General features: G+C 35.3%; 1 protein-coding gene across 6 annotated transcripts in view; it reads right to left on the bottom strand.

Moving 5' to 3' along the window:
* Ryr2 (ryanodine receptor 2) overlaps positions 1 to 26462 on the bottom strand; it is a 659796-nt gene that overhangs the window by 244264 nt on the left and 389070 nt on the right. For all 6 annotated transcript variants that reach the window (XM_063260102.1, XM_063260104.1, XM_063260105.1 and 3 more), the window contains 8 exons: positions 18235 to 18353; positions 17552 to 17685; positions 15773 to 16014; positions 11785 to 11977; positions 9559 to 9775; positions 7493 to 7597; positions 4155 to 4258; positions 567 to 650 (listed from right to left, as the gene is read on the bottom strand). In XM_063260102.1, coding sequence (XP_063116172.1) covers positions 567 to 650; positions 4155 to 4258; positions 7493 to 7597; positions 9559 to 9775; positions 11785 to 11977; positions 15773 to 16014; positions 17552 to 17685; positions 18235 to 18353 — 1198 coding nt within the window. The remainder of the gene's footprint in view (positions 1 to 566; positions 651 to 4154; positions 4259 to 7492; positions 7598 to 9558; positions 9776 to 11784; positions 11978 to 15772; positions 16015 to 17551; positions 17686 to 18234; positions 18354 to 26462) is intronic.

The following is a 26462-nucleotide window of genomic DNA, read 5'->3' as shown; positions in this document are numbered from 1 at the left end:
AGCAGCTACCATTCATTGAGCACTTATTCATTTAATGCCTAAATCTTCCTAATATATCTGGCATCATTAAGGCTTATTAATAAGTCAGAGGGCTGAGGGTTAAGAAATTACATAGTGCCACAGACACAGGTCATATAGCACAGCAGGCAAAGCCACTCCTGCAACATGTACCTGTCTTAAATTTCTCACCTTCATATAGGGTTAATAATACTGACTTTCTCCTTATTCTGCAATTATGTTTTCCTCATAAAATCAAGAAAACTTATGAACAATTTTGTAGGCAATGGCAAATTACATATAATCAGCTAGAAAGAGAACACACAGGTACACACACACACACACACACACACACACACACACACACAGAAAACAACACACTTCATATAACAAACTCCCAAATACACCCTGACCCTATTTCTTTCAGCAGAATCTGATGTGCTATGCCAGGGTGACTCAGTCAGTAAAATTTTTGAATCTGCATTTTATCGTGTCTCTGAGAGTAAGCCATCTGCATCTCACCAAGTCTGCATGCAGATTGTTTGATATGGTCTCTTCCTTCAACTTACTTCTTCGGGAGCTTCATTTTCTTCACCTTTTCTTCAGCATGTTCATCTGATAGACCCACATGGCATCCCAGTGCCAACAGAGTCCTGGAAAACAAAAGCAGAGATGAGCCGCCAGAATTCCTTCCCTGTGTCCACAACTCCCTAACAGGACACCAGGAGGTAAAGAGATTGTAACCTTACACTGCTTTGTTTTGTTTTGTGTTTTTCTCTTTTTCCTCTTAAATTAAAAAAAAAAAAAAAAAAAAAAAAGAGCTGTAACATTCTGTCACTGAAGTCTTTTGTTTTTAAACCAAAAGGGTATGTTATATAAGTTGTTTACTCTTGAGTAAGAGGAAAATACTCAAAATTTAAATAGAATTAAATTTAAAATCTCCCTCTAAATCTTTCCAGCTATTTCTGGTTCCTTCCCAAAGATAACTCCTGTTACCAATTCTCATACATCCTGCTGGAGAGATATGAGCATACTAAGGTAAATGCATGTGTATGTGCATGTGTGTGCATTGTGAACACTGTTTTTATCTTTACACAAATGCACATACAGAACTGCACAGAGGGCAGATGGGGGCTCCACAAAGAGGACATCAAAGACTGGATGGGAGAGAAAATACAAATCAATCAGAAGTCAGGGGACCCAACAAGAATAAAGGGCACCTCACAGAGGAAGGGGTGCTAAGATGGCAAACGGGCACAGGGAATATTTAAGCAAAGGAAGGCACTGTTTTCAGTTTAAGAGCAATGGGAAAATCATTAAAGGTTTTTAAATAGGGAGAATGACACCTAACTACGTGGAAACAATCTGGGTGGTGGCAAAATACAGACAGGACAAGAGAGAGATGGGGAATATGTCTACTGGATCTCTGGGGACTACACTGTAGGTTTAGATGAGAAACGATGCCTGTTGAGACGAGAAACATGTAGGTGTTGAGAGGACTGCAGATGATGGTGTGGTAACAGCATCATTAAGATAGGGGACAAGAAAAGACACAGGTAGATGAAAAGATCAACAGTAAGTCACAGTGTGGGAAAACGAGGTATGCAAAAGGACTCTTAGGTATCTCCGCTGTGTTTTCTGGAGATCACTGTACACTCTAGGAGCAGGAAAATAAAAGAAGCCTAAAATTGGAAAGAATTAAAAAATCAGAGTTTTAAGAACATGTGAAATATTCAAGCAAGCTGACATCTGAGAAGTATTGTGTGGACAATGTGTTAGGGTTAGGTGTACAATCGTGCATGTCTTAAAAATCATTCTGCAGGGCATAGTGGCACACACCTGTAATCTCAGCACTCTGGGAGACTAAGGCAGGTAGAACACACAAGATACAATGACAAGTTGGATCTAAAGTAGCTACCTTTGTCAACAAGGCACAAGACAGAAAGTCACAGAAGATCAAAAACATATTCACATTAAATTGTCCCTGAACAAGGGATACACTAGAACAATGCCTTGCGTGCTGCTTGTCACATCTTGGGATTTAAATCAAGTTGTTAATTCCTCCCCTGATTTTCTGTAAAGCAAATAAATCGAGATGCTAGACTGTACTCAATCTGTCATTCTTGTATTGCTGAAGCATTTATTAACATTTCATTCCTTAGTTCCCCTCATCTTCCCCAGAAGTAGCCCCATTATGATCCCCATTTCCCTGAAGAGAAGAAAGCCTAAGGTCAGAGAAACCGAGTCACTTGAGAAGATTCTCTTTGTGGAGCAAGCCCTGGAAGTCAGGACACTCTGACCTGCACTCTGGAGGACTTTGCACCTTCCAACTGAAGACATGAACAAAGGAAATCCTAAAAGAAAGAAGCAGGAGGCTCCCTCTAACTAGAGGAAAGAGACAACATGTACACTTGAGAAAAGTATGGGTTTGTGTCTTAATTTAATTTTTAAAGACATAGGTAAAATCAGTTTACATAAAATCATACAAATATATGCTTCTTCGCTAAAAGAAACAATAGAGAAACATTAAGAATTAGGTCATGAAAAGTGTCATTAGTATTCCCCTAAGGAACAGCACCAGGGCACACAAATCAAACCAATCATCAGCATTAGTTCGTTAGCCTTGATTATATGCATCAAACTCTAAACATACTAAAGGCAAATATAGAGATTTTACACTCCAGGATTTACTCTTTGAAACAGCTAGCCTAGCTGTCAATTGCCAAAATGATAAGAAATATACTTAATATTTAACTAAATTATGTTTTAAAAGATAGAGAGATCATGAGCTGTAATAAATTACTGAGCTAAATGTAAATACCTCATGTCATGACTATGAGGGAAGACAGGAGATGGTGAATTAATAGCCCTAGTCATGGTAATGTGTACTGCATTCCTTATTACAGACCACCTTGTCGGGTTTAACCTTTAGTAGGTTCTTAATGTAGTTGATTTGTACACATTCGTTCTTTTAAATTATGAATAATATTTGTGCCTAATTTACTTATTTCCATGATAATTAATCTGCCTTTTCAAAAATATAAAATACATCTTAACCCAAACCATGCAATCTGAAATATTATTTAACTTTTATATCCTTGGAAAAAATAGCTTCAGTGGAAAAAACTTCTTATTCTTAAAAAATGGAATAAAAAATGGAAAATTAAAAAAAACAGGATAAGTGACCTTTTGAACAAAACAATTTCATAGGACAAGATGGAAGAGGGAAAAAGAAATGTTACAGGCTTTTCAAAAATATTTTTTGCTGAGTGTGGTGGCGCAAGCCTAATTCCAGTACACAGGCTGAGGCAAGAGGATTGTTGTGAGTTCATGACCAGCCTGAGCTACAGATGAGTACAAGGCCAGCCTGAACTAAATAGTAAGACCCTGTCTTTTTTCTGAATTTTTCTAAATAAATTTGAAAATATTTTCCTTTATGTATTCTACTCTAGCCCCATTTTCTGTCTTCAAAGGAAGGCTGCAACTTCAAGAGATCAACTGTGAAAGTCACCAAAAGCAAAATTGGCAGTTATGATATGATATAAAACAGCCTGGAGCAGCTTTTCTCAAAGTATGTTGCTCAAATAATTGGTCCAAGAGTTACTCCCTGAAAGAGAATGCTATGGCTGAATAGGTTTACAAAACACCAAAAAAGATTCTACCTCATTTTAGAGATTGACAGTACACAAGACAATCTGAAAAGTTCTCCAGAGCCCATCAGTGAAAATAAAAATGTATTTAACTGGACCTACATTTTAAAATAAGTTCTTATATTAACAGGCATAAGATTTTTCTCTTACAGTGGTATATAAGATTCTAAGCATTTACTCTTAATATCCGCACTTATCACAACCTGCCTGGGTTCTGGTTCCTGGTCTACACTCTGGTAAGTAGACCAAATTTTGTATTGATCATGAAACTCTTACATTTCATAATACCCATAAGCATCTGAAGAATAGTATTTGGGAAACACTGAGGTACAGCAGAAAGACAAAATAATTGGATTAAAGTTGAATTCCCACAAATATTGATCTAATCTATCTATATATTACAGAAATTTCCAGCTGGAATTCAAATAACTTCTCAGCTAAATTGAAAGGATAACATGGTTTCTTTGAGATGGAGAAAACTGGAAAACACAGAGTTAAAGGACTCACTTCAGGGTCTCCAGTGACATCTGCAAATTGTAATTGCGTTCCTGTTCAGGGAGCTTGGAGAATTCCACCAGACATGGGTGTTGTCTCTTATTGTCATCTCTAACCTGAAACAAGACAGGAAGTCAGCATGTAACCCTCTCCAGTGTCACACAGGAGCAGTGGTAATTAATGTAACCCTGTGCGAAGGCAGAAAGCAAGAAGTAACACCTGGGGTGCTGCTCAGGGAAGCTGCCGTGGGAAATCTCCTGGGTCCAGTTGACTCCAAAGGCCAGTGCTACAGCTGGCATCACCTGAGATCCCAATTCATTTCTCACAGCTCACGCCTCAGCTCCCATGGCTCTGCCATGCACCCTCCTATCCCCAGGCCCACACACTTGCTCACCCGGCTCCTCCCACACCTGCTAACACTTCACTTGCCTGATAATGTTTACCCGGCCAACCTTCCCAGAATAGCAATCTGCCCACACATCTCATTCTTCTTTCATTTTGCTTTGTTTTTCAATTTCCCCATAATACTTATCACCTGCAAACACCCTAGATCCATATTTATTGGGTTACTACCTTTATCCCTGCATTTAGAAAAAAAGAACAAAGGGTCAAGGATAGGGGTTTCTTTTGTTTTTTGATGTATTATAAATAGCTAGGATATGCTGAACCCATGGCAGACACTCAGTACATTCTTATAAACTGAAACATTCTGAGTAATGAGTTCATTTTAATTTGTAGTAATTTTTCTGTTTAGACCTAACCTGATCAGGATCATCCATGAGCAACGTGACTATTACAAACTTTGAAGTGATTCTGATTATTCATTTTATCTCTTGTAAATAATCATCTGCTCTCACAAATCATTCTGTTACCTTAACAAAACTGGTTATCATAATAACAAAACTGCTTTTCATACTAATCTTTTGAAAGTACATATAGTCATTCCTTGACATCTACCAGGGATTCATTTTAGGACTCTTTGTAGGTACGAAATGCACATGTACTCAAGTTCCCTCTATACAAGTATACAGTATTTGTATACAACCTAAGAACATCCTCCTGTATAATTTAAATCATCTCTATATGACTTATGATTCCTGTATAAGGTAGAGACTACAGAGAGAACCATCATCTTGTATCAGGGAGGAATAATGACAAAAAAGAAATTTATACATGTTTAGCTCAATCTATAGTTGGTCAAATCTACAAATTTGGTATCTGAAGAGAGCAGACTGCTGACTATAGTAGCAATCATATTAAACTAAATGCAAGATTTTAGGGATAAATTAATGAGGAAGGTGTTCTCTGTCCTTGCAGTAGTAATTAGGTTTTTGTTCTTATAGCCCTGAATTACATAGATATTACTTCCATGGTGGCACCTGAATGGCATTCATATGCTATCAGGCTACTCTTTACACCATGGAAATAATTACCAGGTTCTCTAAGTGCGCCAAAGTAGGCAAACATGAGTGAGAATTTTTTTAGGTCTTCACAAGTCACCACATTAGAAGTGATATCTTTATAAATTTCTTTCTTGTGATCATTACAAATGAATAGGGTTTATAAATGAGTTACAAAATTTAAATTATAAACTTCTAATCTTAAATTCTAAACATAACAGAAAAGTTGTATGACGGAATTGTCCAATATTCTTTACCACCTACAGAATGAAAACAAACTGCTCAAAGCGCTCTGAGACACAATTCCTGCCTGAGTAGCCATAGTCTCCACCTCTACCATTCTGCACAGTGGCACCCCATTCTCTATCCTACGACGGTGTTACACCACTGAAAGTCATCCCATGTGACCTAATCTTTCAACCTCTTTGATCTCATACACACCGAACCCTGTCTAGATTACGGTCATGCTCTCTAATTGAAAATCAACTTGTGTTTGTACTTATCTTTCATGCCTCGGATCTATCATTTATTTCCTTCTGGAGCCTTCCCTGATTTCCCAAGAAAGATCTAATATTTCCTTTTCACTCTGATTGTTTGCATTTCTATCACTCAATAAACAGTAAGCTCCTAAAAGGCAAACATAACCACAACATCAAAATCTTTCCATCTTTGAGCCCAGTACCAAGGACAACGAAGCAAACTGTAGGCCTAGAATGTTACAGGACCAAAAATGACAAAGTAGATCTATTCAATGTTATTCTAAAAAACAGTCCTTGCATGATGCTCCTAGGAAATAGAGAAGCAATGATGCCTTTGCAAGGCAAGCAGTAATTCAACCTACTGGGCAGCTAATTAAAACTACTTTAAAGAAAAACACACTTGAAGATTCTCATTTAAAATGCTAATGAGCTACGGAATCAGCCTAGTCACAGACAAATAACTACAGCCAAAATAATGGAAATCATAAATCCAGGGACTGTAACTACTGAACTAAAAGGAGTTTTAGATACGTTATAAAAGCAGCAGCATGAAGGTCATATGTGAGAAGATTGAAGGGTACTCACTGCAGCAGCACATATACTAAAATGGAAGAATGAAGGATACGGCCCAGAGAAGAAGCTCAAAGTTGCTTTGAACCACCAAGCAAAGAGAACTTGGGCAAGTATATGAAAGATGGGTCCGAGCCACTGAGTCTGGGTTTGGAAACCTAGAATGCTTTGGGGGCACACCAGAAATAGCCTATATATTACCAATTAACTAATTTCTACATTCAGTTAAGTATAAACAACTACTATAGCCCTTAAGATACTTAGAATAACAATATTATGGAAATGAAATAATTATTAAGGAAGGTCCTGCTGAAAAACAGGTATATGATACAGTGACATTACATAGGAAGATTTTTTTTTTTTGGAATCTAAGTCTTATTGACAAATTATAAACTCAGATCTTAAACAAAAAAACAAAATAATTTAGAAACATGCAATAATTTCTTTGCTTATCTACCATTTGCATAACCAACTGTAAACTTTTGTCCACAGACTTCTGGTTGCAGTGTACAAAAGGAACTAAGAACAAAGGGTTATCAAAGAGGAGAAAGTAAAGTGATTTCTTTTTTCATTTCAGGTTGTACTTTGAGCTTCATGGAGACTTTTAACTGGTTTAAAAATTAAAATCCATTGTCTCTATTAATCTTGATTTGAAAGTATAACTTTCCCTCCAAAGACTGATACCTTTATAATTGTTTACACAGTTAAGCCATTCTTCAATGCACTTGTCAATAAGCTCACTCCTTTTAGTAAAAATACTACACAAAACTAATTTGCAGCCAAATTAAAAAATAAATCAATCCATTGATCTGTATAACTCCATAGCAAGACAAAGGAGAGAAAGTTACATTTTCAGAAAGATGAATTGACAGAATCTGAAAATAAATTTCAAAATATGTACCGGACCGTACTGCCAGCCAAGTTCAATCTTATTCATAACCCAAAGTTCATGGATATTCTCTGCCAGTTTTTCTCTTATCCTTTCTAGGTGAGGAGGCAGCACAATCTAAAATTTTTCAAAAGAAAAAGAAAGCATGTATCAGAAACAAATTCAGTAAGATTCAATATCAGTTATATCACTGTCTCATGAACCATTAAGACACAATGATAGGCTTCACAATGTCTTGTATATAAATGCCTGGACAACTCTCCCTGCTTTTTGGCAACAATTTAGGGTTCTATCAGTAGGTAAACTGATGAACAAAGGAAACGAAGGGTGGGTGAGCACAACTGAATGACATTATTGGGGCAATGACCAAGGGGTATATTATTTAAAAAGAAAAGTCTCCCCAGCAGTCTTGCACCGATTTTGCCAGTGACTACAAGCCAAAGTGAAGGAAAGTCAGTGTCCATGTTATATTGCATTGGCTCTTTAAGCCTGTAAATGTCTGACTACAGTGATTTATATTTTCCCTGAATTGTAGGGTGTTAGTCTAGTGGGTCCCAAATATAAGCTTCAAGAAAAAAATATTCACGTGTGCCCATTAAAAAGAGGAAGTTTAATCACCTTTCCATAAAGAACACAGGATGATTTACAAGGTGAGGAGTTGATTGTTTATATCTTGATATAGCCCTCCCATGTGACCCCAGAACTAGTCCCTCAACAGGATCCATGGTGTCAGTGGATGAAGCCAAATTTAGCCCGGGTGCAAGCCCTTACCATATACCCTCCCCTGAGCAACAGTCATCAGTGAGGTCAAAGGCATCCCCCAAGTACCCCCACTGCATTCCTGGCTGCCCAATTCCATGTTCCCACTATACTGTGATATGACTAGGTACCCTGCCATTTTCAGCGGTGAACAACACAAAAAGAATCCCAACCAAGAATATTCTTGTATATTTATTTTAACTACATGATACATGAAACTGCATAGTGAAGTAAGAAAAATAATTCAAGGAGCCAAACAACTGAAATTTCTGAGGTTTAGTATTAATTAATCTTCAGACTTTGAAACAAGGCTTTCAATCTCCAGAGACTAATACACAAACTGTGAGTTTCTAGCCAACCTCACTGGAGTTACTACAGCACTACAGTAAGTCCCTGACTTATGAATATTTGAGTTGGAAACTCTCACAGGTGCACTATGTAAGATTCACAGGGACACTGGAAAAAGCTCACTTTGTTAGAGTATGAACATACTCAATTTAACAAACACTCTCCCAGAAGGCAACTCATTTGTAAGTCAAGAGACTTATTCATATTTAATTCACTGTCAACCTAGGAATGTCATGACATCTATTAGACAGAAAAGCACAAATAACGGCCAACATCGCTTAGGTGTCTTTTTGTAAAATAATGTGTCATCTATTAACTATGTCAACATATTCTTGGCATTCCATTGAACAAAGAGACCTTCCTCGAGGTCCCAGATGAGGCATTTGAACTTAAGCTTTGACTCAGGAACCTCTGATCTCAGCTCAGTTTTTTACTTAAGATAAAATTCAGTTAAATGGTTCAAATAATATAGATTGGAAAAGAAAGTAAAACCTCCATATCTACTCCTTGTAGAAAAGTATCCTTTAAAAATACTGTGCATTACAGCATATTAGTTCAAATGTATATTACCCTAGACATTAAGTCATCTTAATATAGCAAACCTTAAACTTGCTTGTACAATTTTGCAACTAGTTCTCCCTGTCTCTTAATACTAAAACATGTGCTTCATAAGCTAAATAAGATTAACTAGTTTAATAAAACCTTAAAGACAATCCAGAACAATATTTTAAAACTTCAGGCTGTGACCCATTACTACCTTAGGAAATCACTTTAGTGATTTCAAAATGCAAATTTAAAAGTAGGGAAATAGAGACAATAGCAAGGAGCATGATTTTATAAGATTTTATTGCAATCAGACACGTCATTTGTATTACTAAAAAGTGCACCTCAGTGGATTGCAGTGTGAGCTTGCACTGCTATCAGAATGGCTATATGACAAAAGATTCTGCCATTAGAGGTGATTTCAGTACCTGGGTGGTGTCCACAGGGATCGGTGTGAAGGCAGCCTGGGTCAGGGAAACAGTGGGGCCCAGCAGATCTCGTGTATATGTCCGTTCTTGCTTGTATTCACGACTGTGCTCTACTTTCAACTTTTCTTTGGGCAGAACAGCTTCATAGCAAGGAGCATACCCAGGTGGAGGAAGGAATTTGAATTCTCCATGTCGCCCCCCAAGCAAAAAGCGGACCCTAAAAAGAACCCATGTCAAAGTCAGTTACATCTTTGGTGTACATTAGTGAGCCCCAATGCCTGGGCTGGTACCAGTCCGTGGCCTGTTATGAAGTGGGCTGCACAGAGGAGGTGAGCAGCAGGATGGTGGAAGAAGTTTCTTCTGTATTTTCAGCCATTCATCATCATTGGAATCACTGTCTTAACTGGTCATCCTATCCGATGAGCAGGGACATGAGATCTCATAAGAGCATGAACCCTACTGTGAATTGCTCATGTGAGAGATCTCGCTTCCCTGCTCCTTATGGAAATTTATCTTCAAACTATCCCCCTCCACACCCACATCCAGTCCATGGAAAACTGCTCCATGAAACCAGTTTCCAGTGCCAAAAAGATGGGGACCACTGATGTAAATGATAGTTTTCCAATAAACAAAACATTAAGAAAAAATATTAACTGTATCGGAAGCTACATTTTCCCCTAAGTATCATTATGTCATGACCTAAGAGCTTCTAATAATAAAAAGCAAAACATGAGGATATCATATTGATCAAAAGAAAAAAACCTAGATAAATTATATTAATGAATCAAGAAGGCTTATCAGTGACTAGAAATAACTAGAAGTATATGCATATTTTTATGTAAATGAAATACGAGTCCATAGCAACTGATCACTTAATTTCCCAAGAAGGCCAACTAATAAACAGACAAAAACAAGGCATGATCTAAGTATCTATATGCTTAAAACTGTACAACTAAATTAGGTATAAAGAAAGAGAACAGTCACTTCTCAGTGCCCAATTTACTAAGGAAATTCTTTAAAAATGATTCAGGCCTTATCTCCATTTGCTAAAGAAAGCAGATGACCTTATTTTTTTCCACTTTTATCACTTTCAATATTAAAAGAAAAAGAACTTACTAAAATCATTTATGCATCATACTCATTTAATTAGAAAACATTTAATGTGAATTCCATTGAATGACACATTATGAAACATTTTAATGACACTTTCTTTGGACTTTCAGCTTTAAAAAAATTAAAATTTTTCATTTTTAATATAATCTCTTTTCTAATTTGTATTTCAATTCCAGATTAAAAAATAAAACAAACGGGGGCTGGGATTTAGCTCAGCGGCATAAGCACCTGCCTTGCAAGCAGGCGGTCATGAGTTCAATCCCCGGTACCGATAAAAAGGAAAGGAAAAATAAATAAATAAAAGAAACATCCAAGAACAAAATGTGATGAAAACCAAAAACTTTAAAACAACCCAGAAGCTTATGGGGAAAAAAAACATATCTAGTATACTAGAAAGGACAGCTAATTGATTTCTCAATTGTTTTTCATTGTGATGCTTTTGTAATTAGAAAGTATTCCTGTGAGAATTATAACTAAAAGAATAAGCAAAATAGTTGGCAGGAACAAATGATGTATATATATATATGGGGGATTCGTTGTAGAACTCTCATGAATTATAATTGTTTTCCCCTAGTAATAACAAAAACAAGACAAAAACAGAGGAAATTACCGTGACACGGCTGGTTACATGCAGAGAGTTACCAGGGGGACAGGTGGAGTGGCCACGGAAGGCAGTCATTTAGACTTCGCCATAGAAAGAACATGTATGTTCTCTAGAATGAGGGGATTTGAAATGGGATGGAAGATTGTGGTAAAACAGAAACAAAAATCAATATAAGAAAATCATATTTTTAATAGTATCACACATTTTCCCTTATTATATCGTACAATGAACTTGAAAAATGGACCTAGTGTATTGCAGGACACTGACTTGAGGAAACATCAGTTACTACGCAGCTGAAGCACACACTAGGTGGGCAACCTATTTGCTTCTGGAAGTAACCAGTTGAGTGAAGCTTATCTCCTTCTTCAAGGAACAGGCAAATACCATGCGGACAGATGCACAGGAGACAGCCACAAAGATGAGAAAAAGCAGAGTGATGACAGGGCCGAGTCTTCTGTGGAAATGTGCGACATAAGAAGGGAAACACATGGGAAAGCAGACATACTAACTTTATTCCTGCAGAGAAACTAACAACTGGAAAGAAGAGGCCATCAATGTTGAAATTCTCAAACATTCCTTGAACAGGTTGTCCATTAATTCGAAATGAGATGCTTGGGGCACTCAGATCTAAGCAGCAACTGATGACATCATCAGTTTTCAACAGGTGCTGGTTTGGTGAGCTTACAGTACGTGCAATACAACCTGTTGGGTACAAACATTGAGAAAGGTAATACATTTTCATCTCAGAGAACTATCTTCCGAACCAAAGTCAAATAATTAAGCAGCCAGTAAGATACCAATGAACATGACGAGAAAGAACTAAATCTTGAGTCCATCCTAATGTAAAATGCTAAATTCTTAGTCTAAAAGAAAAAAAAAAACCACTGGTTTTTCCAGAAGCCCAGCTGCTTCATTAGAAAATTATCCTTTTGATATATAAAAATTTCTTCAGGTAGACAGATGGCATTTGATGCAGAAATTATCTTAAGAGTACATATTATAATGATGTCAGAAGAAATTTTCCAGGAAAAGATCTGACTTAAAATAGCTACCTTACCACCTATTACTTATATAACCAACAATTCCTTGACTGCTCTGAACTTTTATTTCTTAGAACATCAAACACCATTACCATCTAGAAGTACTATAACGATTAAATTAATAGTTTAAAAAGAGCACAGTCTCAAGCACAGCAGGCACCATAGGTCAGGTTCTTTTATCAAAGACAAAGTCCCCGTCTATTCAATAAGTATAACATAAAACTACACAAGGATAATGAAAGCAGAATCTGTGATCATTCATTCTTGTCATACATAGCTTATTTTGAGGCCATTATATACCAACTAATTTTTCTTGTTTTATAATTTATTTCACACAAGGACTTGGTTTTTCTTCTTAAGTATAGAGGATACAACTGAGGACATGAAAATAACTTTTATTAAGTGTCTCTTCTTAGACTATTAGTTAACCAATAGCCTAAGCCCTTTTTGACTGATTCAAAGTCCCTTTGCTAATCAGCCCCAAAGTCATCTGCTTCTCGTAGCACACTAGAAGAAAGGAAGGTAAAGTTCCCCCAAATATATATACTGAGAGATACAATCATATACTTTGATCTCAGCAAACACAAAATGGATTTCATGATATATGCTTTGTGTTTTTTATAATGCTTCTTTTAATTTCTAGAGTGCCTAAAGTCTTACCAAGAACATATCTGTATTGCAAATTATTGAGAATATTTTTTAATATGAAGGTTCTATTTTAATATGGACTATCAATTTTCAAATCTGCAAGCTGCAAAGTCAGTACCAAGAGGCTTTTCTAGAATTTCCTGAATATAAGGCCAGCTTTCTCCAAAGTTATGTAAATGCAATACAGTTCATGGAGGAAGATTTATTTCCTAGTTTGTGTCAAAATCTGCAGCTAATAAAATTATTATTTTAATTATTTTAGTAAAAACACATGTTTACTATAATCCAAATATATTGCTCAGTTTGAATAATAATATTATATTAATGCTAGCAACTGTCTAACAGTCATCACAGTGAATTGTTTTGTAATCTTTGAAACAAATAGAAAAAACCACTAGTGAAAAAACTGAGGCCCACAGTTTGAATGACACTCATAGTGTTCAAGCCACTAAATAGCATTTTTAGGATGCATTGATGAAACTATCAAATCCACCCAAAAACTGTATTTCTGTTCTCTGCATGAGCAGAAAGAGGGTTAACTGCAGCTGGATTCACAGGTCCTAGGTGAGAAATCTGAACATCTCTTTTCTATTGCTCATCATTCCTCTATTCTATACTTCTACTATTCAAATTCTCTAAAAGCTCCAAGATTTTTCACATTTTTGCCCCTTTCAAACATCTGGAACGTACAAATAGTAACACTACACAACATTTACATTACGGAGAATAAATGAAGATATAGCTCAAAATGCTTGCTGCTGAACCAAATCTGGGTGCCAAGGAACATCTCTGTTCACCAATTACAAAATGTTCAGTAGTTAAAATCAATCATCAATATTTGACACTTTAAATTCTATATTAACAATCAAAAAAGAAAACAAATAAGAGAAGAATCCCAAGAAGATGAGCTAAATTACTATGAATTCAGCCTTGGTAACTCAGTCAGACTCAAACTATATTAGACTTCACTTCGTTGCCTCTGAATCAAAACCTAGCAACGCGTACAACAGATCCTTACTAACTGGAGATAACAAAATTTTCAACTAAAGCAAGATACACTACACACTCTTTTGTTTCTCTCGCTTTTTTAAAGGAACAAATATTGGCTCTTGACAATAAAGTTTTAAGGTAATTTTCTCCTGAAATTCCAAAACTTACCTACCATGCTTCCGGTGAAAGCTAATACATTTCCTAAAATATTTTGGTCTTATTGTTCTATTTAAGACACTTTGTAACACACTGAACCCAATTCTACTCCATAAGTACTAGATATTTTTACTACAGTGAAAGGAAAAGCATCAAACTGAATGTAAAATAAAACAGGTAAAATGTGTTACGAGGCTAAAATAATTGGGAACAATTTAGAATTTTCTTGTCAGAGTAATGAGTAGTGCTTTTCCCCATAGTCTCTGGTCTAATGGGAAAACAAGTGACTATTGTGGCTACCTTGTGTCTAGCTCAGTGCTCTTGCATACATACAATCCTGGGTACCCTGACATCTGCCACACACTATGGCGGTTAGATAAGCCACCCAAAATACACAATAGCTTCTTTTCTTCTAGACAACAGAGCTACTGGCACTAATGGACAAACTCAGTAACTATTATTGTTAAAATGCAGTTATACAGACGAGTTTACAAATGTGTTATCATAAACTTAGATTTAGTTCACTTAATTTTAAGATTTCTTGTCATAAGCTTTCAGGCCTATCCAGCACTGCTAAATGAACATTACTTGCAACTATATTATAAAGGTCAGATTTTTGTAACTTAAGTCAGTATTCTGTATCTTCTATACACTGAACACTTCATAAAATATTTTGAGGCCATACCAGGACCCCATTCTAAATGCAGCTTTGTGAACACAAGCATAGATCTGTATAGATTCCAAATGAACTCCACTATCCAAAAAAATATGTACACGAGCAAGAACTGCATTTTAAAATTAACCAAAACATAGTTATTCATGAATCAGAGAACAATATTATTCTAATACATAGTACTCACTATGTACTCAACCATGACAACTGGGAGCTGGTAGCTAGTGAACTGAACTATGCATTTACTTCTAACCTTTTTAATACTTTTTTTTTATTTTAATGTAATATATGTAGATATTAACAAAGAAAATACTAACAAGCACTCTCTATAAAAAACAAATTTCATAATAAATAATTAGAGAATACAATAGCTATTAGCCTGTGTACCATAATCTTAAAAGAAAGGCCAAAACTGTTATTCAGAGTACAAGTCATAGATAAAAAAGACTCTTACATGACAGAAACAGGTCATAGCATTTGTACTACTAGTTTCTCTTAGTTCATTAAAAAGAAAGTTTTATGCTATTTTTCTCGTCAAAGTGTATTGCATTGTGACTAGACTAGTTACACAGGCCTTTGTGGATTACTGACATCTGCCTATACATTAATTTGCAGGAGGCTGAACTAGTCTCTTTCTTCCCATTATTATGCAGGGTTTGTGTTTTGTGCTTTTCAAACTGGAAGCTAAAGCTCTGCATATATCAATTAAAACAATTCAGAAACACTCGTTTTTTGTAGTTCATTCACATTTTGAAATGTTAATTTTAAATACAATGTTCAAAAGCACCACAGTCTTTTGGAAATGTGCTACAATTGTAATCATTTTCATTTTTATCTACTGAAATTCTGCCTTTTTTTCAACCCTCTTACTCATCGTTTTCATGTTAAATTTCTGAATAATCAAATTATCCATAGAAGCAGCACTGACAGCTTTCAGAACCACATAGCAGGGTCACTAGAAATTGGTGAGAGAAAGTGGAGAGTGCCTACCTGACCAGAGATGCAGGCCATCAAATCCATAGGAGAAGAGGTCGTCTCCAACACCATTGCCGCCCCATTCCTCACCGCCCCCAGGGTAGGGCGAGTAGCCTTCGGTGGAAGCCCAGCCCACTCGCAGGTGAGTTGCTTCTGCTGTCACAAATGGCTCGGTGTGGTCCACCATGAGCTCATAGTACCATTTCTTATACTGAGCAGACCCTTCACTGACGCCCAGAAAAATATTGGGCCTCATGCTTTAAAGAGATAGGAACAACATGTGAGAGCAGACCACACATGTCTCTTATTGTCCTCATTTCTGTCTTGCTATTTTGAATGCTAGTCCTGCTCGCTGGGAAGCTACATATTAAACACATGCTGTCTTCAATCCTACAGAATTAACATAACCACCGAGATCATACAGAATGACAGGTCACAAACAGTGTTTACTTTCTGGTTTACTAGCAATGTCACTCAGGGGTCTAATATTATTTTTCTTAACTTTTATAAATTCATAACATTTTGTAGTTCATTCACATATTGAAATGTCACTTCTTACATTGTTCATAAGCAGCACTGTCCTTTGGAAATGTGCCACAATTGTACTTTTTATTCAACCCTCTTACTCATCATTTTCATGTTAAATTAAATGTAAGCCACAAAATGAGACACTCTGTGTAGCAGGCCTTTAGAATTAATGGCACTGCTGTGAACTGAAGATGTGCAGAGACCCTCCTAAAGCAAGCTTCGTGTCACATGGAGCCAGAAGCTGAAGCACTAAGTTGCCTTTGAGGCTGTTTGCTCTTTGTGAAGAGAGGAATTTTTAGCAAGTTTTATTCCATGCGAAGAGGAAACTTATGCTCTACGGTAATGCCAGGGATTAGTGGAGGTCTTGGAAAATGCTATTCTTTAACATTAAGTCGGCTATATAAACAACAACAAAGATCCAAAACCAATCTTGTTTAAAAAACATAACATAGACATATACACTTATTCCACACTTGTGTTTAAAATAGTATAAAGCAGCAAATTATCTCCTGGAAAGCAGTGAGATGCAGTATACCAAAGCTACGTCTGTCACACAAAACATTTTGCTAACTGTAGACTCTATCACGTGTTCTTTATTTGCTTATGAGTGGGGATAAGAAAGGCTGTGTGGTGTAGTGATTAAGAGCTATGTCTGGAATTAGGCCTGAAATCCACTTCTGGCTCCATAAACTGTAGGTAACAGCAATGCCCAGGAAAGTACACACACACACACACACACACACACACACACACACAAAATAGTACAAATGAAGCGTAAAGTACCCAATATTATAAATGGCACGTTGCACTCAATGAATGTTAGCTATTCTAGAAGGTAGAACTAACTGAAGATGTAATTTAATTGACTATTTGTGGAATTTATTATATTTATTATATATATATATATATATATATTTGAAACCTCTTTTTTAATCATACACAGTGAACAACTCAAAGAAGTTTTGAAGGTTAAGTGTTTTTAGTTAACTCTAAGACATACAACACAACTACATACAACTGTATCTCTATAATTCTCGCCTTATACCTAATGATGTCAATGATAATTCAACTATGAATGGAGCAAAAGCTCTTACATATGTATTTGTGACAAACTGATATACTGTTAGTAATACTTCTATTATTAATTTGGGGGATACGTAAAATAGCCTAGTAAATGAACGGACCATCTGTGGTATTAGCTACAGAGTCAGACTTAGAAAACTTTTGCTATGTTACCTACTTATGACATCGTCCATCTGAATTTACCTGCTGACATGGTTCACAAGACGGGTCTGCAATAAAAGATCGCGTCCTGGCAGGAGATTGTCACAGATGAGATGCTGGTTAGACCTGACAGCGACCCCATGGCAAACACACAGTGAACATAAGACATCCAGAACCTGAAAGGAGAAATTACTTCCAGTGGATTCTAACTCATCTTTTAAATTCAAGCATCAGCAGTACCTGCAGTGAAGCACACCATTCCCTCCAGTTCCATCTGACTCAGTCATTTCAACATAACAGCATGTATCTCACTGATCCTTCAACTCTCCTTCACACACAAGTGGAGAATTGCTTACCCTTCCACTGAAGCTATGCATACAAACTAAACAATGTCACTCAATCACACCTAACATAAAAAACACTCATAAAAAGTCAACACATCTTCAAAAAGTCATCTTATTTTAGCATATTTTACTTTAAATTTTAGACACATAACATTGTAAAAAGTTCACGTTTATAGGATCCAATGTAGTGCTTCAATACATGTGTATGTTGTATAATGTTTAAATCAAGGCAAACACATTTATGTCCTCAAATATTATTATTTCATTATTTAAAGCTAAAATATTTTCTAGCTATTTTTCTTCACACTGTATAGTGAAAAATACATTTTTATATTTGACTGCTCCTATAATTTATTCATGGAAATAAAACAGTTTACTTACTTTGTGGTTTCGCCCATGCTTGTCCAAGAGCGAGATAATGGATTTAATATGTCCTTCTTTAATAATATTTAGAGCTTCTGGACTCTCCACTAACACACAATGTAGAACTTCAAGAATACCTAAAAACCAAGGGGAAATGTGTAACTAATCAGTTTGCAATGACCAGCATGTTCTGTTCCAGCAAGATCAGTCACTTCTCCTTAAGGATTATGATACAGAATCTTTATCAGTTTGTAAAACAAGAGAATCATACAACAAATAAATAGAAATATATAATATATAGTTATAATAAAAGGCCACATAGAATATATAGTTTTTAATCTTAAATTTTAAAAGGAGGAAAATAAATTTTATTGTCAGAATGTTTAGCATGATTTTGGAAAGATATATGTGTGCATATGTGTTCATTTGCTCAGAGAAATCTTGCCATGTTAGTAATGAATGCACACCATTAATAGCCAAGAGACCCAACATAAAGAGTATGTGGTCTCTCTCTCACAGTTACAAGAATTAGGAAGGGCCTCCAAGAAGCACCATGAAAAATTTACACACAGAGTTCATCTTCTGAGAAAGAAACACAAAGTATCACATTTACAAAAGTGGAACAAAAATCATTCTTGATAGCTGTCACAATCTACACTTGACCCAAGTCCTGATCCATTTATTATAAAATGGTCATTCATAGTAATTTCTTATGATTTAATTTATTGAAATATGAAGGTATATTTGGCTTCAAAAAGTATCTCAAAAGATCTTGAATTTGGTGTTATTAAAAATCAGGTGCAATATTCCAACAATCCCTGATGATAAACATTCAGAAAAAAATAATGTATGAAGCTGATGAATAAACTAAAGATGTTTGTATAAGTTTACTGAAACTATATACCTCTTTTATCATTATTAAGTTTATTGAAACTGTTCACTTCTTTTACATTATTACAAATGTAGCAAAATGTGCTGGCCGTACAATGGCTTCCTTAGCATGTGCAAAGCCCCAGTAATGAAAATGGAAAAGTATGTTTAAAAGCGTGCTCATATAATCCTGATGTATTTGTTTTCTCCTCTGTTCTTTCTTTTTTACTACAGAAGATAGAGCTGCCTATTTTAGAAAGAAAGTTTGATTGTAGTCCTTGCAGTCATTTCAAGTCTAAGGCTGCCTCACCATGGGAAAGGCAGAGCTGAGTGTCTAACAGAGACTTTAGGGTCCGTGGAGCCTAAATTAATTTCTATTTGGCTGTTAAGACCTGAATGTTTACCTCTCCAAAAATGGTATGTTGAAATTCTAGCCCAGAGGTGATGGTGATAGGAAGCAGGCCTTTAGCAGTGATGAGGTGAGGAGTGGGGATACCTTTTGAATATGATTAGTGCCTTTATAAAGGTCCTATAAAGCCACAGGGCAACTAGTTTGTTCCTTCCATAATGTGAGCTTTCTCCCTTCCAAGTACTAACCAGGCCCGACCCTGCTTAGCTTCCGAGATAAGACGAGATCAAGCGCGTTCAGGGTGTTATGGCCGACTAATGTGAGCTTTCTATGAGAAGAAAAGGGGACCCTCACCCAAAACAAAATCTTGGGCTTCAGAGTTTTCAGAACAATGAATAACAAGTTTCTGTGGCTTATAAATCACCTGGCTTAAGATATTTTATTAAAACAACCTAAATTAATACATTAGCCTTTTCTAGAAAAAGCCAATTCTTGCTACAAATTTAACCACTAAAAATGAAAGATCAAGAAGAGGAAGAACAAGACAATGAATTATCTCTGTAAATAAATATACATGAAGGCCCATACCAATTAGGATTTAAGACTAGACTTTGTAAATGAACAACATGTACCACAAAATGCGAGAAGAGCAACATGAGGATAAACTCCTGATTTTTCTCATATTGAGCCTCGGCTGCCAGAATTCTGGGTTTAATACCAAATTTTAATTCTACCTGGTCAGTTCCAACAAATAAACATTTAGTTTAAAAGTTTTATTTTTTCCAATTCTACTAATTCTGACAATAAAATGAGAAAGAAAACATATTTTCAACTGTTAGAATGAATACAAAAATTTTTGTAGTAAAAAATTCTTAAGGGAAAACAAGAAACACCAAAGAAATCATTCTCAAAAGAAAGAATGGTTATACTATATTAAATACATATTTAGAAAATGCTGACACTTCTTTGAACCTTTGGGTGACAATGGAGACACACAAATACTGTCTAAGATTATAATGGCTATAATAGACTACAGATGATTTGATCACTAAACAGTAAATATATCAAATAAGACCCAGAAAGACTAGTAGTTCATAAAGTTTATTATTACATGCTCAAATGAAAATTAAAGGAGTTAACAGACTCATAATAGTATTACTAGAATAACAGAGTTATGGCCATGCTACAAAAATGATCAAAAAATAGTAAAGCAAAGTAATTAGATTTTGCAAGTTATAATAAATTATGTTAGTCTAATTTTTAATAGTATGGTAACATAATATATAAAGTAAATATTTAGGCCTGGATACAAAATTAGATACACCTTCTGTTTACAACTATGAAAAAGGTATTTTTATAAAACACATTATTTCAGAAAAGACTAGCAGTTAATACATTAAAAAATTACTACTAGTTATTAAAGTAGCATATTGCTCTTTCAATGTTCCATAAATTCTATGAAATGAACAATTCATAACATTCCTAATTAAGAAATGCACATTAAAATAAAAACACAATACAAGCAATGTCTATCTCCATTTTATTTCTGTCACTGAATGTACTTACTCAGACTATGCAGCTTAGTTCAAGACTCAGTTTCCCTGACAAAATATGGATATATGTAGATGCTTGCCTGTTCTCCATTTGTGTATAGTTATTATTCACCTAGACATAGGGCCAGTTGTGGGGAACCTATGGCATATATGGCTCAGCCAGCTGTCAGTTAACACTGAAAGCTCTAAAAGGTACAGGCTAGGCTAAGCTAGTGATAAGTAAAAGGAGAAAGCCCCATCCCAAGCATTAATTAGTATAAATAAAGTGCTATCTCATGAAGGAAACACAGGGGAAATGCACAGGTAAAACTCCATCCATAACAATGAGTCTCCACTGCAGAATCAGGGAAGTTGCAATCAGAGAACCTTGAATTGCAAATTACTCAAACAGCAGGCTTAGATGTCCTTTTCTCCATACCTGGAAGTAGAAAATCCTGGCAGTCTTTTAGCCATAACCTTAAAAATACCTGTATAAAGCTCACTAAACTCTTACAGAAATAAAATATGTATTAAAAACCCTGGGTACTAAAATTTAAACACAGTAACATAACAAGAAAAAAATGACTGGAGGATTGATAGATAAACTGGGCAATGACTAAAAAAGAAAAGGAAAACACACACATACAGGCCAAAGTTAGCCCAACAGGAGCAACCAGCCTGTGACACGGATAGCCATGATATTTCCAAGCGTTAATAAGGAGATATCCAAAGAAGAGGTACCATGATTATTCCATTTAGTTATGTAGTGATCATACTGTGGATTCAAGCCAGTGCCCTGATTTGTGTTCTGGAGGTCTAGGCAAGTTACCCAATCTCTTGTGCTCCAGTGCATACACACAATGCAGACAACTGCAGTGCACACAGCAGGGGTTGCCAAGAGAAGAGTACAGCACATATAGAACATAGAGATCAGAGGGCCTGGATCAGAGCTGTGCTATATGACCACCAGCTATTGTTATGTTACTGATTCAAGAAATAATATTAAAGGCAATTGAGGTCAAATAAAAAATAAAGGGAGGAATTACCAATTGGTTCCCTTGTAACAGAGATTAACAATTAGACATAAGGGGTCAAGGAATGCTGAACAGATATATCACTCATCAGAAGGGGAATTCAGGAAAGAGACTTACTGACCATTGTGAAGAAATAGAAGCAAGACTACCACCGTAATTGAAACAAGCTGTGTTAGTAAATCCAGGGGTAACTGCATCAGTGTATTAGACTCTGACGACAGAATGAGGCAGCACTACAGAGGGCTTTGCACATCTAGGACAATGGAGGACCTGAGCTAAAAATGCAGTCAAAGTTTAACTAAATGTACCAATACAAAACACTCCTGCTTCTCAAGAGTTCCTTCCCATAATATTAATATTTTCAGAAGAGAAAGGATGTGAATGAAATAACCACTATTAGAATCACAGAAGACATGATTGGGCGAGCTCCACATTGGTGACAAATCCAAAGCAGTGTGTTTTGTTTCATTGGTTTTCTCTACACAGCAATGGAAAATTACAAGTAAAAGCACGAATTTGTGTGCAGGCTGTGCAGTCCAGAGGGTTTGATAATGCCACATACCTGCTGCGTTCTCCCTAATTTAAATTCAATTGCCAACGAATGACAAATCACATGCTACATTTCAGTTTTCTTTCTCCCAAGAACATTTTCTGCACTTGGGAAACGTGCAGAAAATGAAATAATAGGAATTTCTAGTTGGAAGTGATTAGAAATTTAACTTTCTCTCCCTATGCTCACCCAGATTAAAGAAGAAGAAAGAGGAGAAGAAAAAGGAGGAAGAAGATTGAATAATGAAGATTAAATAATTGAATTGCAACACATGTTTTCAAATATTTACCAGCCCTCCACCAAGAAAATGAAACATCACCAAGAAAATAATTTTTTTTATTTTAAATACACATACATACTACAAAGCTATTGTAATAAAATCAGCATGGCACTGGAATAAAAACAGACCTGAAGATCAATGAAATAGATCAGAAGATACAACTACAACTAAAAACACACTCAACCACCTTATCTTTGATAAAGGGGCCAAATATGTCCACTGGAAGAAAAACAGTCTCTTTAATAAATGGTGCTGGAAAAATTGGCTCTCCATATGCCAAAAATTAAAACTAGACCCATACCTATCGCCATGTACTAAACTAAATTCTTAATGGATCAAAGATCTAAATATTAAAACAGAAACACTAAATTTGTTGGAAGACAAAGTAAAAATCTTGAAGATGTAGGGGTAGGTAGAGAATTCATGAACAAGAATCAAACTGCACGCAAAATACTTCACAGAATCAATAACTGGGATCATGTCTTATTAAAGAGTTTTTGCATGTTGAAAGAAATCTCCAGCACACTGAAAAGAAAATTCACAAATTAGGGAACAGTCTTAGTGAATGATCCCTCAGACAAAGGACTTCTGTCTAGAACATGTAAAGAATTAAAAAAAAAATCAGATCCCCAAAATTAAAGATCCACTCCAAAAATGGGCATCTGAGACAAATACATAGTTCTCAGATGAAGAAATACAAATGACAAATAAATGAATGAAAAAATGTTCAGCATCACTGGTCATTAGAAAAATGCAAATTAAAACAACACTAAGGTTCCATCTTACTCCAGAAAGAATGGCCAGGATAAAGAAAACTACCAACCACAAATGCTGGAGAGGCTGTGGGGAAAAAGGAACTCTCCTGCACTGTTGGTGGGAGTGTAGACGGGTACAACCATTGTGGAGGTCATTCTGGAGATTCCTCAAAAAGCTAGGATTGGAAGTCTCATTTCATGCAGCTATTCTACTTCTAGGCATATTCCCAGAAGAACTGAAAACATCATACCACAGTGATATATGTGCACCCATGTTTATAGCAGCACAATTTGTAATAGCCAGATCTTGGAAACAACCTAAATGCCCATCAACTGTGGAATGGATAAAATTTTATGCAATGCAGTACTACTACGCTCTAAAGGAATGATCACACTGAGATATTTATAAGTAAATGGATGCAACTTCAGATCATACTCATAAGTGAAATAAATCAAACTCACATGAGTAAATACCATATAGTCTCCCTAGTGTAAGAAATGGTAAGAGTACATAATGATACAACAAACTCAATAAATACAGTGAAAGGATAAGAATCTGCTTAAAGTAGAAAAATAATATCTCAGGGAAAATGAGGAAAAAGAAAAAGGAAGGGAAAACGTTTAAAATTATATAAACACACTTAAGATAGCTAAGATGACTATGCTACAAACTCTGTAAGTTCTTGGAACAAAATAGTTAACATTCATAATATTGGAACAATTGTGCATACTGTCGTATGGTGATCTGAGGAACTCTTGAAGATCATTACGTAAAACAACAACCCTGGTTATGCTCATACCACCTTGTTTTGAAGGCCTATATTGTCAGTGTTCTGGCTCTTTCCTATTGTTGTTTGTATGTCTCTCTCATTTTGTATTTTTCTAGGAATTTGTTTTGTTTTGTTTTTCCCTCTAATATAGAAAGGATAGGTATACATGTAGAGATGCATGCATGCATAGAACTTCTAAACAGTTTATGAAAATCGGTTATATAATGCACAATGAAACGAACAGCTACTTTTGAAGAAAAAGAGACACTAATGTACCCAGTGCTGATTCCGAAGCATCATGATGTGAAATCCAAAAATACTATTATTCTTTATTCAGAGTGATTTTAGTCTGTTTTTTTTTTTTTTTTTGTTTAATTTCAACATACATGAGGGTATGGACAGCTATTTTGAAGAGAATGAGAGACGTTATGGCAGCTATTATTGACTTCCCTATTGTTTAGTCTTGAAGACCTAAAATGCCTTCATCATCCTGTTCTGATCAGTTTAATACTATTTTGTTTTGTATGAATTCATTGTATGTGAACATATGGACAACTATTTGGAAGAAAACAAGAGACAATGTGATAGACAGTGAAAAGCTCCGGTTGTCTTGCTTTGAAATCTGGGTCTCTATCATTGTTGTCTTATGATCTGTTTTGTTCTGTTTTGTTATGTTTAATTTTACTCTCTTTAAAAATAAAATTTTAAAAAATAAATAAATGTTCATACACTTGAAGTCAAAAAACTATTTACATTTCAGTATATGATCAAATTCTAAATTTTTAAAAGCATTTCTGATAAGTATCAGATGAAACATAAAAAAGTAATGTATATTTTGTTTTCATTCTTTAATCAAGTTAACTCATGAAATACGTTACAGTTATTCTAAATAGGGTTTCCACCTCTGACTTAAGAAAAATAAATTAAATTAATATTAATACTCAAATATATAATGAGTGAAAAATAACAATTGCCAGAGAAGTAGTTTCAAGCCAAATTGGAAAAGCACATAATTTCATGTACTTTGAATTTTTTAAATAATGATTTTAAGAATAAGGAAAAGAATAAGCTCATTAAATCTTGAGATCACAGAAAGCTGCAGAGAGAGAAAGTGATTGAAGATTAAAATAGAATACAGTGACCAATGGAATACACAGCCTTAAAGAACAATAAACTCGAAGCTTTTATACATAAATGAATGCAAGTAGAAACCATACTCATAAGTGAAATAAGTCAGACTTGCATGTGTAAACACCATATTGTCTCACTAGTGTAAGAAACTGAAAGAGTAAATAAAATCATAAAGTTACAATAGATACAATAAAGGAAAGAAATTGCTCAAAAGGAAATTATAGAGTTTGATCAATTTTGCATGCCTCTACCTGGTAACCTGAGCAACTATTTTGAAGATAACAATGTGTGAAGATAGCACTCATTGTTAAATTTTTATCACTTTGTTTTGAAAGTCTATATTGCTATTTGCTATCTTTTTGTTGTTGCTGTTGTTATTCTACTTTTGTTTTTGTTTTGTTTTTGTCTTTTTTCGTTTTTACCAGTACCAGGGATCGAACTCACGACTGCCTGCTTGCAAGGCAGGTATTTATACCGCTGAGCTAAATCCCCAGCCCCTACTTTTGTTGTTTTTGATTGCTTGGTATTTGATTTTTTCTCTTTAAAAAAATTTAAAAATATATAGTACAGTGTCAAAATTAGTTAAAGGAAAGAAAAATTAATAAAAATGGAAGTTAGGTTATTCCACATTTATTTTAATATGAAAAATAATGAAATATTATAAATGAATAAGAAAAATGAACACACAAAAATGATAGACTTTATCAGTAGATAAGATGAATGTGAGTCAAACACTTTCTGATGTAAATTAGCTGAAATAAAACACATACAATAAGCCACCGCATTATAACATATTATGAAGCCTTAATTAGGCTTCTGGTGGTTTGTAGCCTTCAATTTTAGGATACTTGAATAATGAAGGAACAATAAAGGACATTAAAAAAGGCAGTTTGTGCTAAACAACTAGATAACAATGCATACTTAGCTCCCCATTCACTCAGGTCTCAAAGAAATTTTCCCTGGATTCCCTGTTTT

The sequence above is a fragment of the Cavia porcellus genome, unplaced genomic scaffold, assembly GCF_034190915.1.
Source record: "Cavia porcellus strain 051 isolate PalLab524CR breed Dunkin Hartley unplaced genomic scaffold, mCavPor4.1 scaffold_13, whole genome shotgun sequence".
In the NCBI taxonomy this organism is placed as follows: Eukaryota; Metazoa; Chordata; class Mammalia; order Rodentia; family Caviidae; genus Cavia; species Cavia porcellus.
This window is presented reverse-complemented; position numbering and strand designations above follow the sequence as displayed.